This window comes from Meleagris gallopavo, chromosome 2 (genome assembly GCF_000146605.3).
Source record: "Meleagris gallopavo isolate NT-WF06-2002-E0010 breed Aviagen turkey brand Nicholas breeding stock chromosome 2, Turkey_5.1, whole genome shotgun sequence".
Classification (NCBI taxonomy): Eukaryota; Metazoa; Chordata; class Aves; order Galliformes; family Phasianidae; genus Meleagris; species Meleagris gallopavo.
In genome coordinates this window covers 1,355,561-1,374,213 of record NC_015012.2, presented here as the reverse complement: position 1 = coordinate 1,374,213, position 18,653 = coordinate 1,355,561, and the positions used below count along the sequence as shown (strand labels likewise).

At 36.6% G+C, this 18,653-nt stretch overlaps 1 protein-coding gene across 1 annotated transcript; it reads right to left on the bottom strand.

Moving 5' to 3' along the window:
* PNPT1 (polyribonucleotide nucleotidyltransferase 1) lies at positions 1-18,509 on the bottom strand (the record flags this gene model as incomplete). The annotated part of the gene is made up of 28 exons (XM_010706354.2): positions 1-779; positions 1,131-1,289; positions 1,668-1,715; positions 2,954-3,032; positions 3,582-3,637; positions 3,728-3,834; positions 5,663-5,746; positions 6,204-6,287; positions 6,993-7,056; positions 7,154-7,225; positions 7,766-7,872; positions 7,978-8,031; positions 8,789-8,878; positions 8,978-9,044; positions 9,780-9,816; positions 11,514-11,584; positions 13,427-13,529; positions 13,633-13,729; positions 13,935-13,992; positions 14,272-14,323; positions 14,821-15,007; positions 15,276-15,389; positions 15,668-15,715; positions 15,802-15,865; positions 16,333-16,382; positions 17,360-17,465; positions 18,039-18,113; positions 18,399-18,509. Coding segments are annotated over 27 exons (2,241 nt in total), but the record flags the coding sequence as incomplete, so codon positions are not given.
* Between the last annotated feature and the right edge of the window lie 144 nt (positions 18,510-18,653).

Sequence of the window (18,653 nt, the reverse complement as noted above, 5' to 3'; positions counted from 1 at the left end):
TTTTCTCTCCCCTCTCCTTCAAAGGTCCAGAGCCTACTTGCTGTTAGAAACTTGATTTTCCTATGAGGAATATCTACAAATTTGAGTACATCAGAGGGGATCTCTCTTGGATTTTTAAGATCTGTAACTCACAGTAGAAGAACAAGTAGTTCTAGGGAGACCCTAGGAAATATTTTGAAATTCAAAAGATCAGGAAGCCTGACAATAAAACATAATCAATTTTAGCAATTCTGAATCCTATGGCAGTCGTCCATGTATTTATCTGAAACAGCATCAATCATGATAAAGGCGATAATTTTTAAGTTTACACATTTCACTCAACATTTCAATCTTATACTCTGAAAAGCCAGCAGAGGTTGGTCTGGCCAAGTATGTCTCACCTGCTGACATACCTCATTGACCGAATGTACGGGGTGATTTCTTCTCCCAGAAGCACTTTTTCAGCACTTCTCATCTTAACATTTTTATCTTGAGATGACAATGAGAAGAAAATCTTGAGAACTGAAGCAATTGTTGGGAAAAAAAAAATCTGCTTTTTAATCTATACAATTCCAAGTTCCTAGATTCTCACCCATGGTACACAATGTAAGAGTGTTGCTTGTTTCTGTTTTTCTTTTGAACAGTGTTTTAATCAGTTTCAAGACTTTGAAGTTCCACATCACTTTTAAGCATGAACAGCATCTGTTTTAAAAATATGGTTCACTCCCATCCATATACAGATTCTTGTGAAGACATCTGCAGACTCAGGTGAAGATGGCTCAAATTTTCAGGAAGAAGCCCTGGTAGATAATGGAAGAAATAGAAAATATTCTGTAACCTAATACCAGGGCACCAAATTCAGAAGCACTTCTGGTGGCAGGTTAGAGAAGACTGAACACTTAAGAAGATGTTTAAGAGGTAAAATGGTTTTGGAGAAAGTACACTGTCTAGGAAGCTGGAAACTGTCGAGACATTTGAACCCATCGTACAACATCAAGTCCTTTGTGAAAAGTTGTAACATAGCTGGCAAGCAGTATTCCCACATTGCTGAAGATTAACTGTACAGTATAAGAAAGGCTGATAGAATTCTATACAGTACTTATAAGGAAAGTACAGTACAGAGGTGTCTCTCATATTTCTGGTAGCCTTACTTGTCACTGTGATGAAGTAGACGACTCTGGAGCAGTACCTCCCAGGACAATACTGTTTTTGTCTGTAAGGGTTTTAAGCACAGTGGTGGCTGGTGACTGCAGAACTTTGCGTGAAAGCCTCATTCTACCATCAGTTGGATCACGTCCAAAGTACTTAACCTGTTAAGAAAACTTGTCATTTTAAGATCACCGCAATGCTTCGGACATCACAAAGTTAGATTGAATAACAACACGAGAGTGACCAACTTAGAGAGCTAGAACTGGCATTTTCCTTATTTTTTTTAATGTGAAGAAAAAAAATCACAAACAACAGACACTCTTCAAGTCTATACTGCTCAGTCAAATTAATGTGCTGCTTAGGATAGTAGGAATATGACAGTAGAAATTGAGTTTTTTTTTTTTGAAATCATCAGGCATTTAAGCAGCACAGCAAAATAATCTGACAGTACTTCCTTCATAAACATAAAATAGAGAAATTCACACAAATACTAATACATGAATGGCAGTTTGTTGTCAATTTAAAGTCCATAAAATTACCTGGATTTCTTGTCCAACTTCTAATCCCAGGGCACTAGGATGTTTGATCTAGAACACAGTATTTTTCAGGAAAAAAAAAAAAAACAAACTTTAATCTTACAATTTTTTTTTTTTAATGTTTTATTTTAAAAATACCTTCCTTTAGGGATTCAGCACAGCATAAATCCTTTAACTACAGTAATTTTTTTTTTTTCCTGTAAAAATATACCAAAGAAACAATGTATGGTTTTGTATTGCATTATGAAAAATGAAAGATAAATGCCAAGTAACAGTAGCTGGAAAAGAAATATTCTCTCATTGATACAAATTATCACTTCAGCAACAGCAAGGCAGGAATTCAGATCTGCCCTGCATCACCAGTTGAGAATAATTATATGCTCTCTATAAAGCTGATGTTGTTTTAAAGTACATTGACAGTGAACTGGAAACCACTATGAGGTGCCTGACACAACTCCTTCTCTTGGAGGAGGCAACCAGCTTACAGAAGGACAAGGAAGAAATCACAGGTGCATTTTCCTCACAAAGAAGGCAGAAGGAAAGCTTCTTAACAATGTACCTTGCAAAGGACTGTTGGCTAATGTACAGAATGCATGATAGCAAGAAACAAAAGATTATTAGTAGATCTATTTATTGTTTGCTGCCAAGCCAGAGACTGCAGGAACTTAATTAACGGATTGTTTATATAGATTAGATATAGAGTACACTATCAAAAATGTAGCTGACAGTTACATTTAAATAATTACTACATCTTCCTCCATCTGCATTTGTTAAAACCACACTTTTACTTCCTTAAGCCACTCCCTGCTCTTCTGTCAGCAATACATGCAGGTATTTTTCCAGTGCTGACCAGATGCTCTCTTCTATGCTTTCCCCTGTCACTAACATGAATTTCTGCTACCAGTCTACACCAACATAGTTTTCAGGAGGAGAAAAGAGCAAAACAAGAACAATACATTTTTCTTCATGTTACATATCAGGCAACTTCACACAGACCTAAGTGGCTCAATACAAGCTAACGAGCAACTGCTGTGTTATATAGGAAAGGGTATTAGACCTAGAGATGGTGATGTGCTTAATGGCATCAAGAGCAAGACCATAGCACTCAAAAGTTAGATTGCTTGCAGCTTTAATACAGGACAAAGGTTAAACAGGAAGTTGCTGCTAGGCTAAGACTCCAAAACTCCACCAGGGATGAAGACTAGGTAATGCACGCTAGGTTTAGTGAGAAATGATGTAAACTAGAAACTCTTAACTGTTTGTTTTCTACTTATTTAAGCATTTATTACCTTCCTTTGATCAAGCTGTGAATTATGGAGTAACACTGGTGTCATGTTTGGATACAATTTTACCATCACTCCAGAATCTCTGAAACAGAGAATAGCACTGTTATCTCAAAATACTGGGAGAGAAATTTGCAATTCATTTTGCAAACTGACTCCAAAACAAGATCTGGTAAACTTCTCATAAACAAGATTTTACTTATCATTAAAAAAAACAATTTTACACCAACCATAACACGTCTTTGCATTTCTCCTTAATTGTAAGTGGATGGAAGTTGTTAAAATACATTGTTCTGCAGTAAGTAGAACATCCATAGAGCACATGCAATTTCCATAGAAGATTTGTTTGTCCTCACAGAAAAGTAAAAAGCAGGTTCCATCCACTTCTTTCATACAGAGGCAAAAGAAGACCTTAAGGTTTATAATTTAAAGAGACATTCTAAAAACTAAGTAGCAAAAATAAACAGCCTTATTGAGAAGAGAATATTTGCAACAGAGCAAAATATCAGGAATACTGCAAGTGCCAAAGTCACCACCACGAGTTTGGTATCCTTTCAAAAATCAATTTTACCTCATGTATCAGAAATATACCTAAGGACATAAACTAAATTCAACTTCAGAGCATTCTTTGTACCTTATTTCAGTTATTGTGGCTGTATAAACTGCACCAAATTCCAAATTAACTTCTTGCTACAGGGGAAAAAAAAGAAAAAAAACCAGTAAGACACATACTCACAAAATACAATCTGAAAAAAACTAACAACAAAAGTTTGTCCTTACATCATCTTTGCAGAGTTCACCAATAAATTCTCTTGCTTCATGCATAGCACTAGGTGTGGGAGCAAACACAGAATACGTCTCTTCATCCAGCTGACTTAAAGTTACACCTTAGAAACAGAATTTATTAATGAAGAGATGTCAGTGAACATCCCTACAATTTCATCAAGCAGAAAATTCACACCCAGTAAAGACTGGCAGAGCAAAGTCATCTTGCATATTTTGACACAGATCTGTTGTAATCATTTCAAATATTCTTTGCAACAGACAGCTTTTCTACAGCAACCACATTGCAGGTATGCTTGTCAAATACTTGGGCAAACTTGTGCCCCACATGGAATCATTCACATTTGCACAAGTATTCTTTATTATAATCTTTTTGTAAGAGGAAAAAAAAGAAACATTAAACTAAACCCTGTCAAGGTAAGTGTAAGAAATTAAAAATTAATTTAATATCCATCTTAATAAAACTAAAGCTTTGACTAACGGCTGATAGAAATTAAAGTTCTTCAGGGCCAGAACACAGTAAGATTGCACAGTAAAATTCTTCACATCTCTAGACTAATTTTTCCACCCAAAGGGAAATTTATTTTTTCCTCAATTTTTTTTCAGCTTGTCTCCTTAATAAGCACTACAGAAGCCAGCTAGATTAAGCATTTCAAGTCCACAGCAGCTGAAGCAGAACATCTTCTAAATACATGTTTAAAATATCAGGCATTTTAAAGAGTTCTACAAGTAGCTTTCTAGAATTAGAGACTTACTACATGAAAGAAGAAAAGAATCTCTGCTTACAGTAAAGTACTCAGAAAAAGACTGATGTGTCAGTAGTATCACAGCAGAGATACCTCTGTCATGGCTGAATGTTGGTTACAGTTATCTCATTAGCTAAGTGGAGACTAAATCCAGTTTCACTGATGTCAATCACATGGACAAAAGTTGTGGTTTTTTTGTGTGTGAACAAACACAAAAACTCCACGAAGCACAACAGCTCTATTCTTCTCACACTCACAGCAGCACTTTCTGAAGCATCTGTGAATGCAATGATTCACTTCTTCCAAGAAATGCACCACGCTCAGAAAACTCTCACACCACTTGTAATCATTTTGAGCCCTGGTTCAGATTACTCCTGTAATCCTTGCACTGCGATGCTGCACTGTATTTCTAACGTACCCCAGCATGTTAACAATATATCAGAACTCTTCACAGCATGCTAGCAAAACAATGCATGAACACTGTAGGAAGGACTCAATGCCCCTTCTTAACCACAAGGCTTTAGTCTGTAGACAAAGTAGCTGCATATATTTTATCTATCCTGAAACACGTTTGTAACACATCAGACTTGCCTGACTTCACTGCCCATTCAACATTATCTAGAAAATGGTCCTTGGAAAGATCTTTAACTACCTCTCATGTAAGCCCAGAGAAATACTGCCATATGTGCATCATACTTCTGGAAATTCCTACTGCAAGATGAACTGCAAGCAACTCTAAAGAGAATTTACACATTTGAGCTCACTGAAGTGAGTCTTAACAACTCAAAACACAGGCATGTCTAGCAAAGATAGAGGAAATGCTTGATTTGTACTCAGCACTGGAACAGCTGAATGTACAAGTCTGAAAACATAAACCATTACATAGTCTGCATCACCAAGTACACTTTTTGCTCAACGGTACTTCTTGTGTATTTCCTAAGGTGTTCTTATTGGAGTACAAAAGTCACTTACACTAAACAACGTGGGAAGCTTAAGCTTGCCTACTTCTAAGTTCTGAAAGGACAAGGAGAGAGCATTAATGCTTAACAGTAGCTGTGATAACACTATTTGTGCTACCAACATCCATTAATTAGAACTCTACGCTAATAACTTTTGTATGGTTTTGTATGAAGAGACACTAGGAACACATTAGAATAAATTATCACGTTAAACAAGGATGTCTTACCAGTCTTAGCTTGCAGCTTCTTCAAGTTATAGGCCCCAGGACCAAGGAATCTTAGCCTTTTTGATAATGGAACATGGATAGTTTCTGAAAGAGCATGTAAAGATACTCTGAAATGCTAAATATGATAATTCTGAACGCCAACACAAAAATCAAGTCTAATTCATTTATGTTTAATTTTTAACAGCTATTTGTATTATATGCTGATCAGTGATTAAATTACATTTAAGAATTAAAATAAATGTAAGCACTTAGAGCATATATTAACACAAGCTGTTCCAGTATTGACGTTTATACCTATTTTGATTTCATGAGTTTCACGCAGTTTCAGGTCAATTCTGCTTTCTGGTGTCAAGTAAAATGGTACAATACTGTCCTCAGGGCAATAAAAAGCAAAAATTCACCTCAAAGCACAAATCAAAAAGTATCCCCAGTGGAACAGAGACAGAAAAATGAGATATTTGTTAATAAAAGCTGTTTTCCATAACAGCTTCTTAAAAACTATAAAAGGCATCAATTCATATCAACGTACAACTAGTATTACCTACAACTGGTCCACTTTCTTTTCTGTTAGGTCTGGGTTTTGCCAGTGTTTCGTTCATAATTTGTAAAATTTCCCTCTTTGCAGCTGCAGGGGTTGGGGAAAAGGAAGTAGTCATTTTGCATAAGATTGTAACAAAACCAAGAAACTTAAGATAAGTTAAAAGCAGATAAGCATCCATTCATAAAATCTACCTTCTGCCTAATTTAAAGTATCATAGTAACTTAACACAACTTGGGTAAACCCCCTCCCCCCATCTCACCAACATATGGTTTGAGTACATGACAATTTTTATTTACTTATTTGTTTATTAACTGACATGGCTTAGTAGAATTGCATTTCTTCGCATCAAGCAACTCCAAAATACTGGAATCAAATACTTCATAATACATTCCATCACCTCAATGCTGTGCTTCCATAAATGATTTTTCTCCCCAGTCTACTGCTACAAGTTTTAATGCATTTTTTTTTCCCAAAATGTGAACAGAGCTCCTACAATAGTGACACCAATTGCATTTTTTCTTCCTTCTATTAGTAGAAAAGTAACTTCTAGAAGCAGCACATATTTTCATTGATACTATGTACAACGATATGAAACAGTGCACTGGGAAGGGTCAAGCCCTGCAGAAGCTGAACTCTCCTCTAACAAAAACATGTAACTAAAATACACTGGGAGGGGTGTGTGGGGGTGGTGAAATCTTCCTCATGTTCCCCAGTCCCAAGTAAAAATAAAGTGCAGCTTATAATTTAATACATTTTATAATAAAAATGGATGCAAATGTATGCATATACCTGTAGCTTGTTGAATAGCTTCCATGATAATTTTTATGGGTATTCCTGGTAGTTTTAGATCAACCTAATGTGAGAAGAGTTAAGAGACATCAATATGTAGGGAAAGCATTTTTTAGAGAGAATCTTCTTGAAAATTATAGCAGTATTTTCTGTTAGCATACCTGCAAGGCAGTTACTCCTTTACTAGTACCTGCCATCTTGAAGTCCATATCACCATAATAGTCTTCAATTCCCTGTCAGTATAAGCAGAAAAAAAACAAATTGGCCTAAATACATTCCAGTGCCAAAACTCATTATACCAAAAGTACACTTTAGGTGTCAATAAGCCACAAAGTGAACCTGAAGCCACTTGCAGTTATCACTTTTCAGATTTTTCCTTTCACCCCCTATTCAGTGAATCTTATTTTACTGTTCCTAATGAATATGGTTTCTTTCTCTCCCTATAAATTAAGGAGAGATAAATAATTTGTGGACTCATTTTCTGAGCTAATCCACAGTTGACTCAGTACTACCAAAGCCTGCCATGGAAGAAGGATGATAACGTGCATTTTTTCTCCCCCACAACCTTGCCAACAGCTCATTTTCCTCCTAGTATATTGTGCTTCTCAGTACACAAAAACATCCAACAATTACCAATCGTTTTCTTCCAAAATTCAGTGAAAACAGAAAACTTCTAAGAGCTTAAAAGAAATAACAAAGCAGCACCTGGAATTACATGGATAAAACATTACAGAAGAAAGCTGGAAGCATCAACAGAAACAACTGTGCCTCACCAGGATGTCTGTCAGCAAACGGTAATCCTCAAGATCTCTTCCTTCCAGATCATATTTGGTAACGAGACCTACTGCTACACCTGCCACTGCACTTGATACAGGAACTCCTAATAATGGTAATTAAAAATACATTTTTATAAGCTTAGATCATTTCAAAGTCCTTTAACGTATTGCAATATGAAGTTTATCTTCGTAAGTACCACATTTTGTACCTGCATCCATTAATGCCAGACTTCCACCACATGCAGAAGCCATTGATGAGGACCCTAAAGAGTTAGAATACAGGGGAAAAATAGCATTAAACATTGGTCAAAAGCACCTGAAATAAAATCTGCCATTTATGTTCTTCAGTGACCATCTGGAAATTGACTCTGCTAGCCAGAAGATACGGTAGAGCAACACTCATACCATAATAACTAACAATACTTAGCCAGAAGGTTTCTACAGAAGAAGCACTTCATAAAGAAATGGGTAAGACTTTGAACATTTCATGATACTGGTACCAAAGAGAGACCAACAAGCATCATAACTGATATTAAATATTCTAGATAAGTAAGCTAGGAGCTAGTCAACTACAGACGGGACTTATTCCCTTTCTCCACTAATTCTTCCTTCCAGGCACCAGATCTCACAACGCTAAGAAATTGCTGGTGGACCTCAAAGAGCTCCTGGCCACAGAAGGGAACCTGCAGAAAAGTGAAATCAATAGCTTTCTTTTGGGAAATGAGAACAAACAGACAGAAGTTATCTGTAATTCAGCATATAACTGTAGCTGACTAACTGGTCTCAGTACAAGCCTTTTTATTAAAAACCATATTTAAACTTACATCTCAGTGATACTGTGCTGTGGGTTTATTACTCACGACCATATGTATTCTTCCCACTTTAAAGTACTTCAGATAATAGAGATACCAAATTTTAGAACTTAATTAAATTTGTGGCCTACAAAAACATCTACATCTAGATGTTTCTTTAAGAGTCAATCTTCACCTCTCATTTCTCAGAGTAAAAAAATCACAGTACCATTTGACTCTAAGACTTCAGAAGTAACTCGTATTGTGAATGGGAAATCCTGGGGAATAACTGGTTTCAATGCTCTCTCTGCCAGTGCACCTGGTAAAAAATAATACAAAAATTGAGCCATAAATAAAACCAACCAGACAAAAATGTTAAAGCTTAGAGCATGAGACAATTTTTGTAGCCTTATCTTACCATGTCCAAGTTCTCTTCTATTCACACCAGTAACTTTGCCAATCTCATTAGTTGCATAAGGAGGAAACTGTAGAGAAGAAAGAAATTCCAAAATATACATACAGAAAACTTCTATTTTTTCCACTTCAAAACACACACTTGGAAGTTTTGGCACATCTCAAGGTGCCAAACAAAGCAGAAACAAGTGAAACAAAAATCTAACAACCAAACAATATCAGTCACCTAGTCTGCAAGTTGAGATTATCTGACATAGTGTTTATTTTACATCTGCTTTATTCCACAAAAGAAGAGAAAATAAAAGAATTGCAAGATAGCAGGGGAGTAAGACAAGCTACTCTAAGGAAGCTTGTCAAACAACACGTTAGAAATCTTGCATTTTCTGGAAGACAAGATTAGCTTAGAAACAACACGTCTCTTGCCCATACAAAATACCATGGGTAAGTTTCAAAGGCTGTAAAACACTATTTAGTATTGCTGCAGATGGCAACTGGAATGTATTTCTAGTTAACTAGAAATAATCGAGCAGCTTCATCCTGTCTGCAGCAATAACTTGTCCCTAAGGAGCTGACAATTGTTAAACTACTAGAAAGACTGCATAAAATGGCAACTTGCAAATTAAGCATTTAACAGTACTTTTGTTCATAAACTGCAGGATAAATTCACATATAAGTTGTTATTTGTAAGTTCTAATTCAGATCTAGAAATAACTAACATCCTTGGAAGGGACCAATTTCACCTTTAAAAGCAAGACCAGAAGCTGTTACAGAAATCACGCACAGCTGTGACACAATAAAACACTCACCTCATAATGAAGCATGAAGTTCTTATCTTTTATTCCACTATTAATTAAAAAAGACAACAACAAACAACAAGAACACATCAGAAGAACACATCTTACATCCTATAGTAATAAGATTATATTCAGCTATGCTTACAAATTGACCAAACCAGCTAATCTACTGATTCACTGTTCATCTTTTTTTTTTCTTTAAGATATTTTTTTTTCTAGTACTTCTATTAAAACTGTGGTCTACAAAGAAATGAGCATCATATGTCAGCTATAGTCATTTAAGCAGCCTTCCTAATTTTATGCTCATTTTGATCCATCAAGTGATAGACAAACTTCAAGAGCCAGTATTTTACTGCACACGCTTCAATAAGGACTAAGAAATACAAGCACTCAGTAGGAAAAAATCAAAGTCTACAAGATTACTCAATTAACTTGAAAGATGCCTACGGTCAAAAATTTTATTGAATTATCCCAAGAATTGATACTTAACAACAAATAAAAATGCTAATCTACAAAACCCAGCTGTTTCAGGTCAAGACTTGTTTCACTGAGCTTCACCATACAGGCAATCTGTCTCTCTGGTTTATGAAACATTCTACTGGCTACTAGTTAGAGAATACTTAGCATAAACTGAATTCCCAGAACAGTAAAATTAACAAACATGGGCAAGCACCTCCAGGTCAAAAATAAAAAAGCAAACGAATAAATAAACAGAAGGAAAACAAACCTGACACTACTACGTGAAAGCTCCCACACTGATGGGATGAGATCACTGAACTGCAGCTTTAAAAGGAAGGATTTTCCTCTTCCCAACAAGTTAGCTCTCAGCAATAGAAAGTTAATGGCACAAGGGCTTGTTTGCTACACCGCAAGTTCAATTTTCCTTACTCCACTAAAAAAAGACCACAAACATTTTTACCCTCTGAACATTTCTATTTTTGAGATAAAATATTTAAAAAGGCTTATTCAGCAGGGAAAAAGAAAAAAATAAAATCTGCTGCTTTTTGCGTGGGAAACACTTGAACCAAGATTGACAAACACAGCAGGGCTTCATGGGCTACATGTATCAGACATCGAAGAAACACTTCAAAACCTATGAGAAAGCAATGAAATGACTGGAAGACATACCAACTTCCAAGTATGATGGAACAAAGAGAATCAGCTTTGATATAATATATATATCAATATAAAATATATATATATATATATTTTTTTCTCTCCAAGAGACCTGACATATTGGTGCAGTTTTACAAATGCAAAATTCATTTGCTATTTTCTTTCTCTCAAAACCAAACTGGACACAACTTGCAGTACCCTTGAACCTCAAATGTGTGTCTGTGGAATTAATATATTTTTATCAGACAGGTTCTTTAATGAACGCGTGTATGGGGCTGCTGAATCACGGCCTGAACCTTTGATTGATCACCTGAGGCGAGCAATGAGTCAGCCATAGGAGCACAGGTGAAGGCAATTCACCTGTGCTGCAGGAAGGGGTGGAGCCTGGCTCCACCTCTCCTAGACCCATTTAAGAGCTGACTGCCAGTGGGGAAGGATCTCTCTGGAGATCTGCTCCATCAGGAGTTCATCTCGCGAGCCCAGGACAGGGTGAGTGACTTTCTCTCATTTCCTCCAATATAAGTTATATTAGCCAAGCTCCTGGATATATACCATCTGTATATCCATTGATTAAACAACGTGTTTACACTCTCACTGCTGACAAAAAAACACCCAAAGATACACACATACCTCACAGCTGTTGAGATAAGATCTGATTTTACACTGGATTCTATGGAGTCAAATGTAACAGTGCAGAGAACCTGGAATATGAAAACAAGGTAAACAGTCTTTTCATACTAGTAGAAAAAAAATTAAAAAAGAATGATTACAGCAACAGATACGATTGCATCACCTATCACTTTTTCTTCACATCTCAGACATTCACGTCTTGTAAGGACTGTGTGATCTTACAAGTGATGACATCTAAAAATACCATTTTAATATTTCCTATCTTGCCAGAAGCCAACAATATGTTCTGTAAAACTGAAGTAGCTCATTTAAGAATCAAAGGTTAAAATTGTGCAGACAATGGTGGGTCAAATAGCAACGCACAGACTTTGAGCACGCGTTATTTTTAGGAGGATATCCAGGATCCAACAATAAGCAAATCAGCAAATCAGTCTTTGTAGCTACCCACATACCCAGCAGTGAGTCACAACAGTGGTTGAATCTTTCAAGAAAAGAAGATGTTTAATACATAATTGGTTGGACTGGATGATCTTGTAGGTCATTTCCAACCTTGGTGTGATTCTGTAAATAAGTAACAGACCTGATCATAGAATCACCAAGGTTGGAAAAGACCTCTGAGATCATTCAGTCCAACTGTCCACCTACCAACAAGATAACCACACTAAGTCACGTCCCTTGATACCACATCTATACATTTCTTGAACACATTCAAGAATTCAACCACCTCCCTGAGCAGCCTGCATCAATGCCTCACTGTTTTTTCAGAGGAGAAATGTTTCCTAATATCCAAACTGAATGGTCTTGGCCTTTTTGGCCACCTTGGCACACTGCTGGCTCATGTTTAGCTCAGTATCAGCCAACACCCCCAGTGTTCCATTTCTTCCACAGTCTTCCAGCCACTCCAAGTTTGTAGCGTTGCCTGGGGCTGCTGTGGCCAAAATGAAGCACCCAGCACTCGGTCCTGCTAAATTCCATCCCACTGGCCTCAGCCCAGCGATCCAGTTTGTCCAGATCGTTCTGTAGGGCCTTCCTGCCCCAGGCAGATGGACACTTCTTCCCAGTTTGGTGTCATCTGCCAGCTTAATGAAAGTGTACTCAACCTGTTCATCCAGGTCATCAATGAAGATACGCAACAGGACAGGCCCCAACACCGACCCACGGGGAACATCACTTGTTATTAGACACCAGTTGGATTTAACTCCATCTATCTATGGGTTTGGCCATCCAGCCAGTTCTTTACTCAGTTAAGAGTGCACCTGTCCAAGCCACAGGCTGCCAGCTTCTACAGGAGAATACTGTGGCAGAGAGCACTGAAAGCTTTGCTGAAGTCTAGGCAGACTACATCAACAGCCTTTTCCTCAACCACCAGGCGGGTCACTCAATCATAGAAGGAGATCAGGTTGGTCAGGATCTGCTACTCATGAACCTATGCTGGCTAGGCCTGATATCCCAGTTATCCCACAAATATTGTGTTAGCTCACTCAAGACAATCTATTCCATAACCTTTCCAGGCACTGAGGCCAGACTGACAGGTCTGTAGTTCCCCAGATCCTCCTTATGACCCTTTGTGTAGATCCTGAGTATAGTCTTAAAATCTACCCATCTCACGCTTTGGAAAGGAATTAAAAAAAAAAAAAAAAAACAACGAAAACAAACAGCTCATATCATCATATCAATGTAATTTTTTGTACTATTTCCCTTTTAGTCCAGTTATATTTTTTTAATATATGAAGTTTCATTTAGAGGATTGCATTATAGAGAAAACTTAACATTGCCCTACATATCAAAAACCCCAATTAAGCAAATGCTAGAGAAGTTAAAGTCACCCAAATGCTTTCCTAAATATGAACAACACTGTATTTCACACAAAAACCTTCTGTTTCAACATCTTTTTAACATAAAAAAAATATTACCTGTGTTTGACCTCTCTGAAATAAGGCTGATCCATGAAGCATTTTAAACATGTTCACTTCACATTTAATATCTCTGAGGGAAGTCAAATCTCTCCCATCACACCTGACGTGAGAAGCAGAAATTATGAAATCAATGAAATATAGTCTTAAATAATAAAAAAAAAAATTCAGAAGTTACTATTCAGCATGGAGTTTGACATACTTACCTTCTGTATTCATTCAGAATAAGATTTCTAAAGATATCCTTTGAGACTGCATTGAAAGATTCCATGATTTCATATGGCTCAGCCTCTGGAAATTTTTCTAGGCATAAAAGAAATAAATAAGTAGGTTAAAAAAAAAAAAAAAAAGAAAAAGACAATTGCAACTGAAACTAGAAAATGAATTACAGACAACTATTAAGATAACCCTGCAAAAAAACAAAACAAAACAAAAAACCCTATACTGTACTATATTTAAGCAGCATCATTTAAGCTTTTCTAAATACCAGGAAAGCAGAAAATAATACCTTTCAGCTGCTCTTCTGTTTCAAGTCTTATTTTGTTAATTGCTTCATCTCTAGAAATCTAGAACACAGGATTTGCAATTAGTTAACTCTACACAGCAGAACAAAGGAAATCTGGGCTGTTGTTGAGTTTGTTTTGAAGTTCTGTAAAACTCAAAGTAATAGAGTCTTCACGAAATTTCAGAGAGATTGACAAGTGTTGCTACAAATTAGCTCTGGTAGATAAGGACTTACAAGACAATTTATTATTACTATTCCACATACATTCAAAAGGAGAACAAAAACTAAATCTTACTAGCTTTATTATATTAAAAATAAATCACATTGGAATTGTACGTACTTTATCATGGCTAAAATCTGTGAACACTGCATAGATCTTGTTAAAAGCAAGTCTGCAGGAAGAAAAAAAAAGAATTTTTGAAAAATAGTTTAAAAGTACAACCACGTGTTTTTATATTTATTTTTTAATTTTTGGAGATGGAACATTTTTATGAGAAGCATGAAAGCATCAGACTTCCATTTCCAAACGTTACTAGCCCCAGCTGTCCATCTTACATGCTCTCGTTTCTATCTCCTCCACAATAAAGCTCACAAAAGCCACACAACATGGGCCACTACTTCACAAGAACGGCATACAGCTTCCACTGACTTTTCATGTCACTTTTTTTTTTTTTGCCCTGCCCTGCCCTGCTCACTAAGCATGAAAACCGAGCTGAAGATGGCTCTAAGTTCCACTGGAAAATGCTGCAAGAAATTCTAAATGTTTAAAAGATGATTTTGTTGAACAATACTCCATGCTTTTTGGTCACAGATGATTAAATAATCTTTAAGTATATATTTTTGAGCCAGTTAATAGACATCAGGCCAAAACTATTTGTTCTCAACTTACTTCTTTGCACATTCCACAATCTCTTCAGGAGCAACAAATAATTTCTGAACATTTCTCTTGACAACACCACGTTCTTTCACTAGCTGTTGAATTCCTTGAATTATTTGCTGGGTTTGCTTCACCCCTACTTTGATAGCATGACAGAAATCTTGTTGCAATATATTCTCAGCAGTTGCTTCCAACATAACTGTCAATGGAAAATTAAAAAATATTAAAAAAAAAATATTAAAAAAAAACAAAAAAACACCCCACAGAAATTCAATTAATAATCTATAATTCAACCAAGGAAATACAGATTACCTATAAATGGTACAATAGAAATTATTTTACCTTTAAGTTTCTTATCAATATTGTTTAAAGATACAATTTTCAAAGATCAGAAAAATATCTGTAATGAGGCATTTACTTGATTTTCAAACTGAACATTCAAGAAATATTAATTATTATCTACTTACCCACTTGGTTTTGTGGGGCTGCAGCAACAACTAAATTCAAAGTGCTAGAAGACATTTGTTTTCGAGTTGGATTGATTACAGTTTCTCCATCAACCAGTCCTACCCTTACTGCACCTAGAAAAAAACTCCAGAAAATTATTATTAAAATTAAAAAAAAAAAAATTCTTTTAAGGCATCATTTTACTTTGCATTTAAAAACAATAATATTTCAAAATACATTTTGTCTAGGAAAATAAATAATGATTTGAAGTACTATAATTTTATTCACCATGAAGTGAATTTCACTACATTAAACAAAAGACAGCAACCTGTACTTTCAAATTTTTGTTAGGAGAAGCCAACTGTTCTTCCATTATGTTCAGGCCACCCATGATTTCAAAATATGTACTTACCAACAGGACCATTCCATGGGATATCAGACAAAGCAAGAGCTGCAGAAGCTAGAATAACAAGATAAGAATTCCTATTAGCACAAAGAGATTACATTAAAATCACACAAGCAATATTTTATTGACAGCACTCTTACCTCCATTAATTGCTAGAACATCAGGATCATTGACACCATCTACTGCTAAAAGATTACAAAGGATCTGGCATAAGATAAAAGACAATAAATAATTTTGATCTATACATCTGTATTAGCTATCATTACAAAGCTAAAGACAATAAAACAAAGCATTTCACAAACTTATACAAGATTAGCTACAAAGGAAAGCCTGTTCAGGTGCTTAAGCCAGGAGGTTAATGCTGAAGAACCAGAACACTAATGCTAAAGCAACGTCATGTAACATTTATTATCTTTTGTTTCCCTTGCTGTACTCAGTGTTTCTGAATTTATCTCCGCATCTCTATAACAAAATTTGAGAACTAGCATGTAATAAAAGTTTCAAGACAAGAAAACAAGAAACTAAAAAGCAGAATTACAGAATCAGCCCGTTTTTCAAAGCGTAAGCCCATCCTTCATGCTAATAATAATTGCTTTTCTTAAAGTAGTTTCTACATCACGTGTGATTTTCTTCCATTCTAAAGGCAGCTACAGTGAAGGACTGTGACTTACCTGCGTATCATAAAAGTAGCCTACTGGAAAGAGCGGTCTGATTGACCTATCTGCAAAAGAAACATTCAAATGTTCAGTTTTCAGTAGTCAGTATCCAGCTCATCTTCTAATAAACTCCACAAGAAGCTGACAAGATCATTTAAATGAACAACTCAAGCAAACAAGAAGAGAAAGAGTGGAGAACCCAGGAAGGAATTTAGTATGATATATAATCCACGCTAAAATTCCATCAGCACTCAGAGAAAAATAAGACGTGTGGGTGAGTACATCCTCTGTAATGAAACACAGGATAAAAACACTTTAAGAAGTCTTCATGGTTTGTAATGGTTGTATGATTATAACCTTATTACCAGAAATGCTTCTAATGAAGAGACATGAAAAAGATACAGTCCTCAAGGTAAAACAACAAAAGCATGCGTGTTACTTCCAAGATCCTAGATGCTCTTAATTTTATCTGTAAACTTTTAAGAACCCAGGCCTTAGAGTTCTTCTCAACTCAAAAGTGCAGTCTTAAAATGCTGATGCATTTGACATCAGGTTTATGTAAATGTTGAATTTCAGAGGCATTATTTTATCCACGAAATAATCTTTATCCATGGTAGAAATGACTTTTCTAGAAGAATCAAGAGGCACAGTCTGAATATGTACCATTCAGTAAGTTGGTGTCTAAATTCTTTTGAGTTTACCTTGTTTGTTTTTTCAATCTTTCCAAATAGATGTGCAACTGGAGAAGTGACCTCTCATTAGGATGAGAACTTAGGTACTATAATCTCAGAAGTGCCAACATGGAAGTTCAAGAGCCAGATACATACATAAAAAATATGTGCAAAAAAAGCCCCAGCTGACACAATTTTTTTTAAATTAGCCCTGTTAAACTTTATCAAAAAGCAATTTTGCTTCTTTTTCCTGATATTTTTGCAGAAACAGAAACTTTGCAAGACACAGTTATAAATTACTGCCTCTTTTCAAACATACATGATGTGATGAAATATTTTAAAGTACTGCCAATGAAATGACTGCAGCCTACCTATTACTCTGCTTGTAAGAATTTCTTTATCAGTAGTACCAAGTTCTCTTCTTAGATAGTTTGTTGGAATCCTTCCTGCTGCTGCAGCTTTCTGACGATAGTCGACCTTTTAAAAAACAAAAGAAGGATTCTTAAAGACATCGGACCACTAATTTCAGAGCTACAGAATCACTCAAGCTAGAAGGGATGCCTCAGAAGGTCTGTGGTCCAATACTGTGCTCAGAGCAAGGTCAGTGCTGAATCAACTGCACCTTGAGTGATGAGTGTTAATTCCAGGTCACGGATACAAGTGTCAAACAGGCAATGCCCCAGGATAGACCCCTGAAAAACTTACTATTAATCAGCCACAAGTTAGAATATGAATCCTTAACCCCTAATAGCCCTTCAAGAGTCACAATCCAAACAGCTTCCCCACACATCCAAAACATAACGTTTGAAGTCTGTTGTTGCAGCAGACATCCAAATCCACAAGTCTTTTGGTAGGTAGACAGCACCTATGGCTCCTCCTTCATCCATAGATGTAATAATTTGATCATGTTCTGTTTTATTCTGAAACCCAACTTTGTACTCTGCTTTTTACCTTCTTTGCTCCCCACAGTATCTTCAGCTTTCTGTTCAATGACTCGTGCAACTAAAGGCTGCTACTGACCACCAGAAAAGTTCTGTCATTAGAACTTACCACTAACGGCATGAACTGAGATGCAGAAGGTTTGGTTTTACTGACTGCTGTGACCATCACTGCCGTGTCACCTAGCTGGATCAAGGAAAAACATATTGAGATTATCCACTACATAGCATTTAAAGCCCCAAACTTAATATTAAAATTATAGTTCAAAACATTCTCTGCAGAAAAAAAACCTCACATCATTCCATGGTTGCAGCAGCAACCGTTCAGAAAGAAGGGCCTGCCCCCTCCCTTCCCGTAGCAGACAGCCAAACACCATCAGGGCATACACTGCTCCTTCTGGCCCATTGTTCCCCTGCACGCCCTGATGCCCCACTAAGATGTGAAGTTCCCTATGTCTGGGGCCGTTTTTACCTGAACGACAGCAGCTCCATCAGCAAACCTGGCAAGCTTTCCAGAAGACAGTTCCATCTTCCTGTTGGAAAGAAAGAACCCCGTACTGACAACAACCGCAAATCCACGACACGTTCACCTGCGGCATCCATTCGGAAGGATGTTCGTACTGATATGTGAGGCCTCGTGACTCACGCCGAGGCCCAAACGCCGCGCTCCAACGCGCCTTTGCCTCACAGCTCTTCCAGCCCAGACACCCGGCCCCGCGCAGCCGCC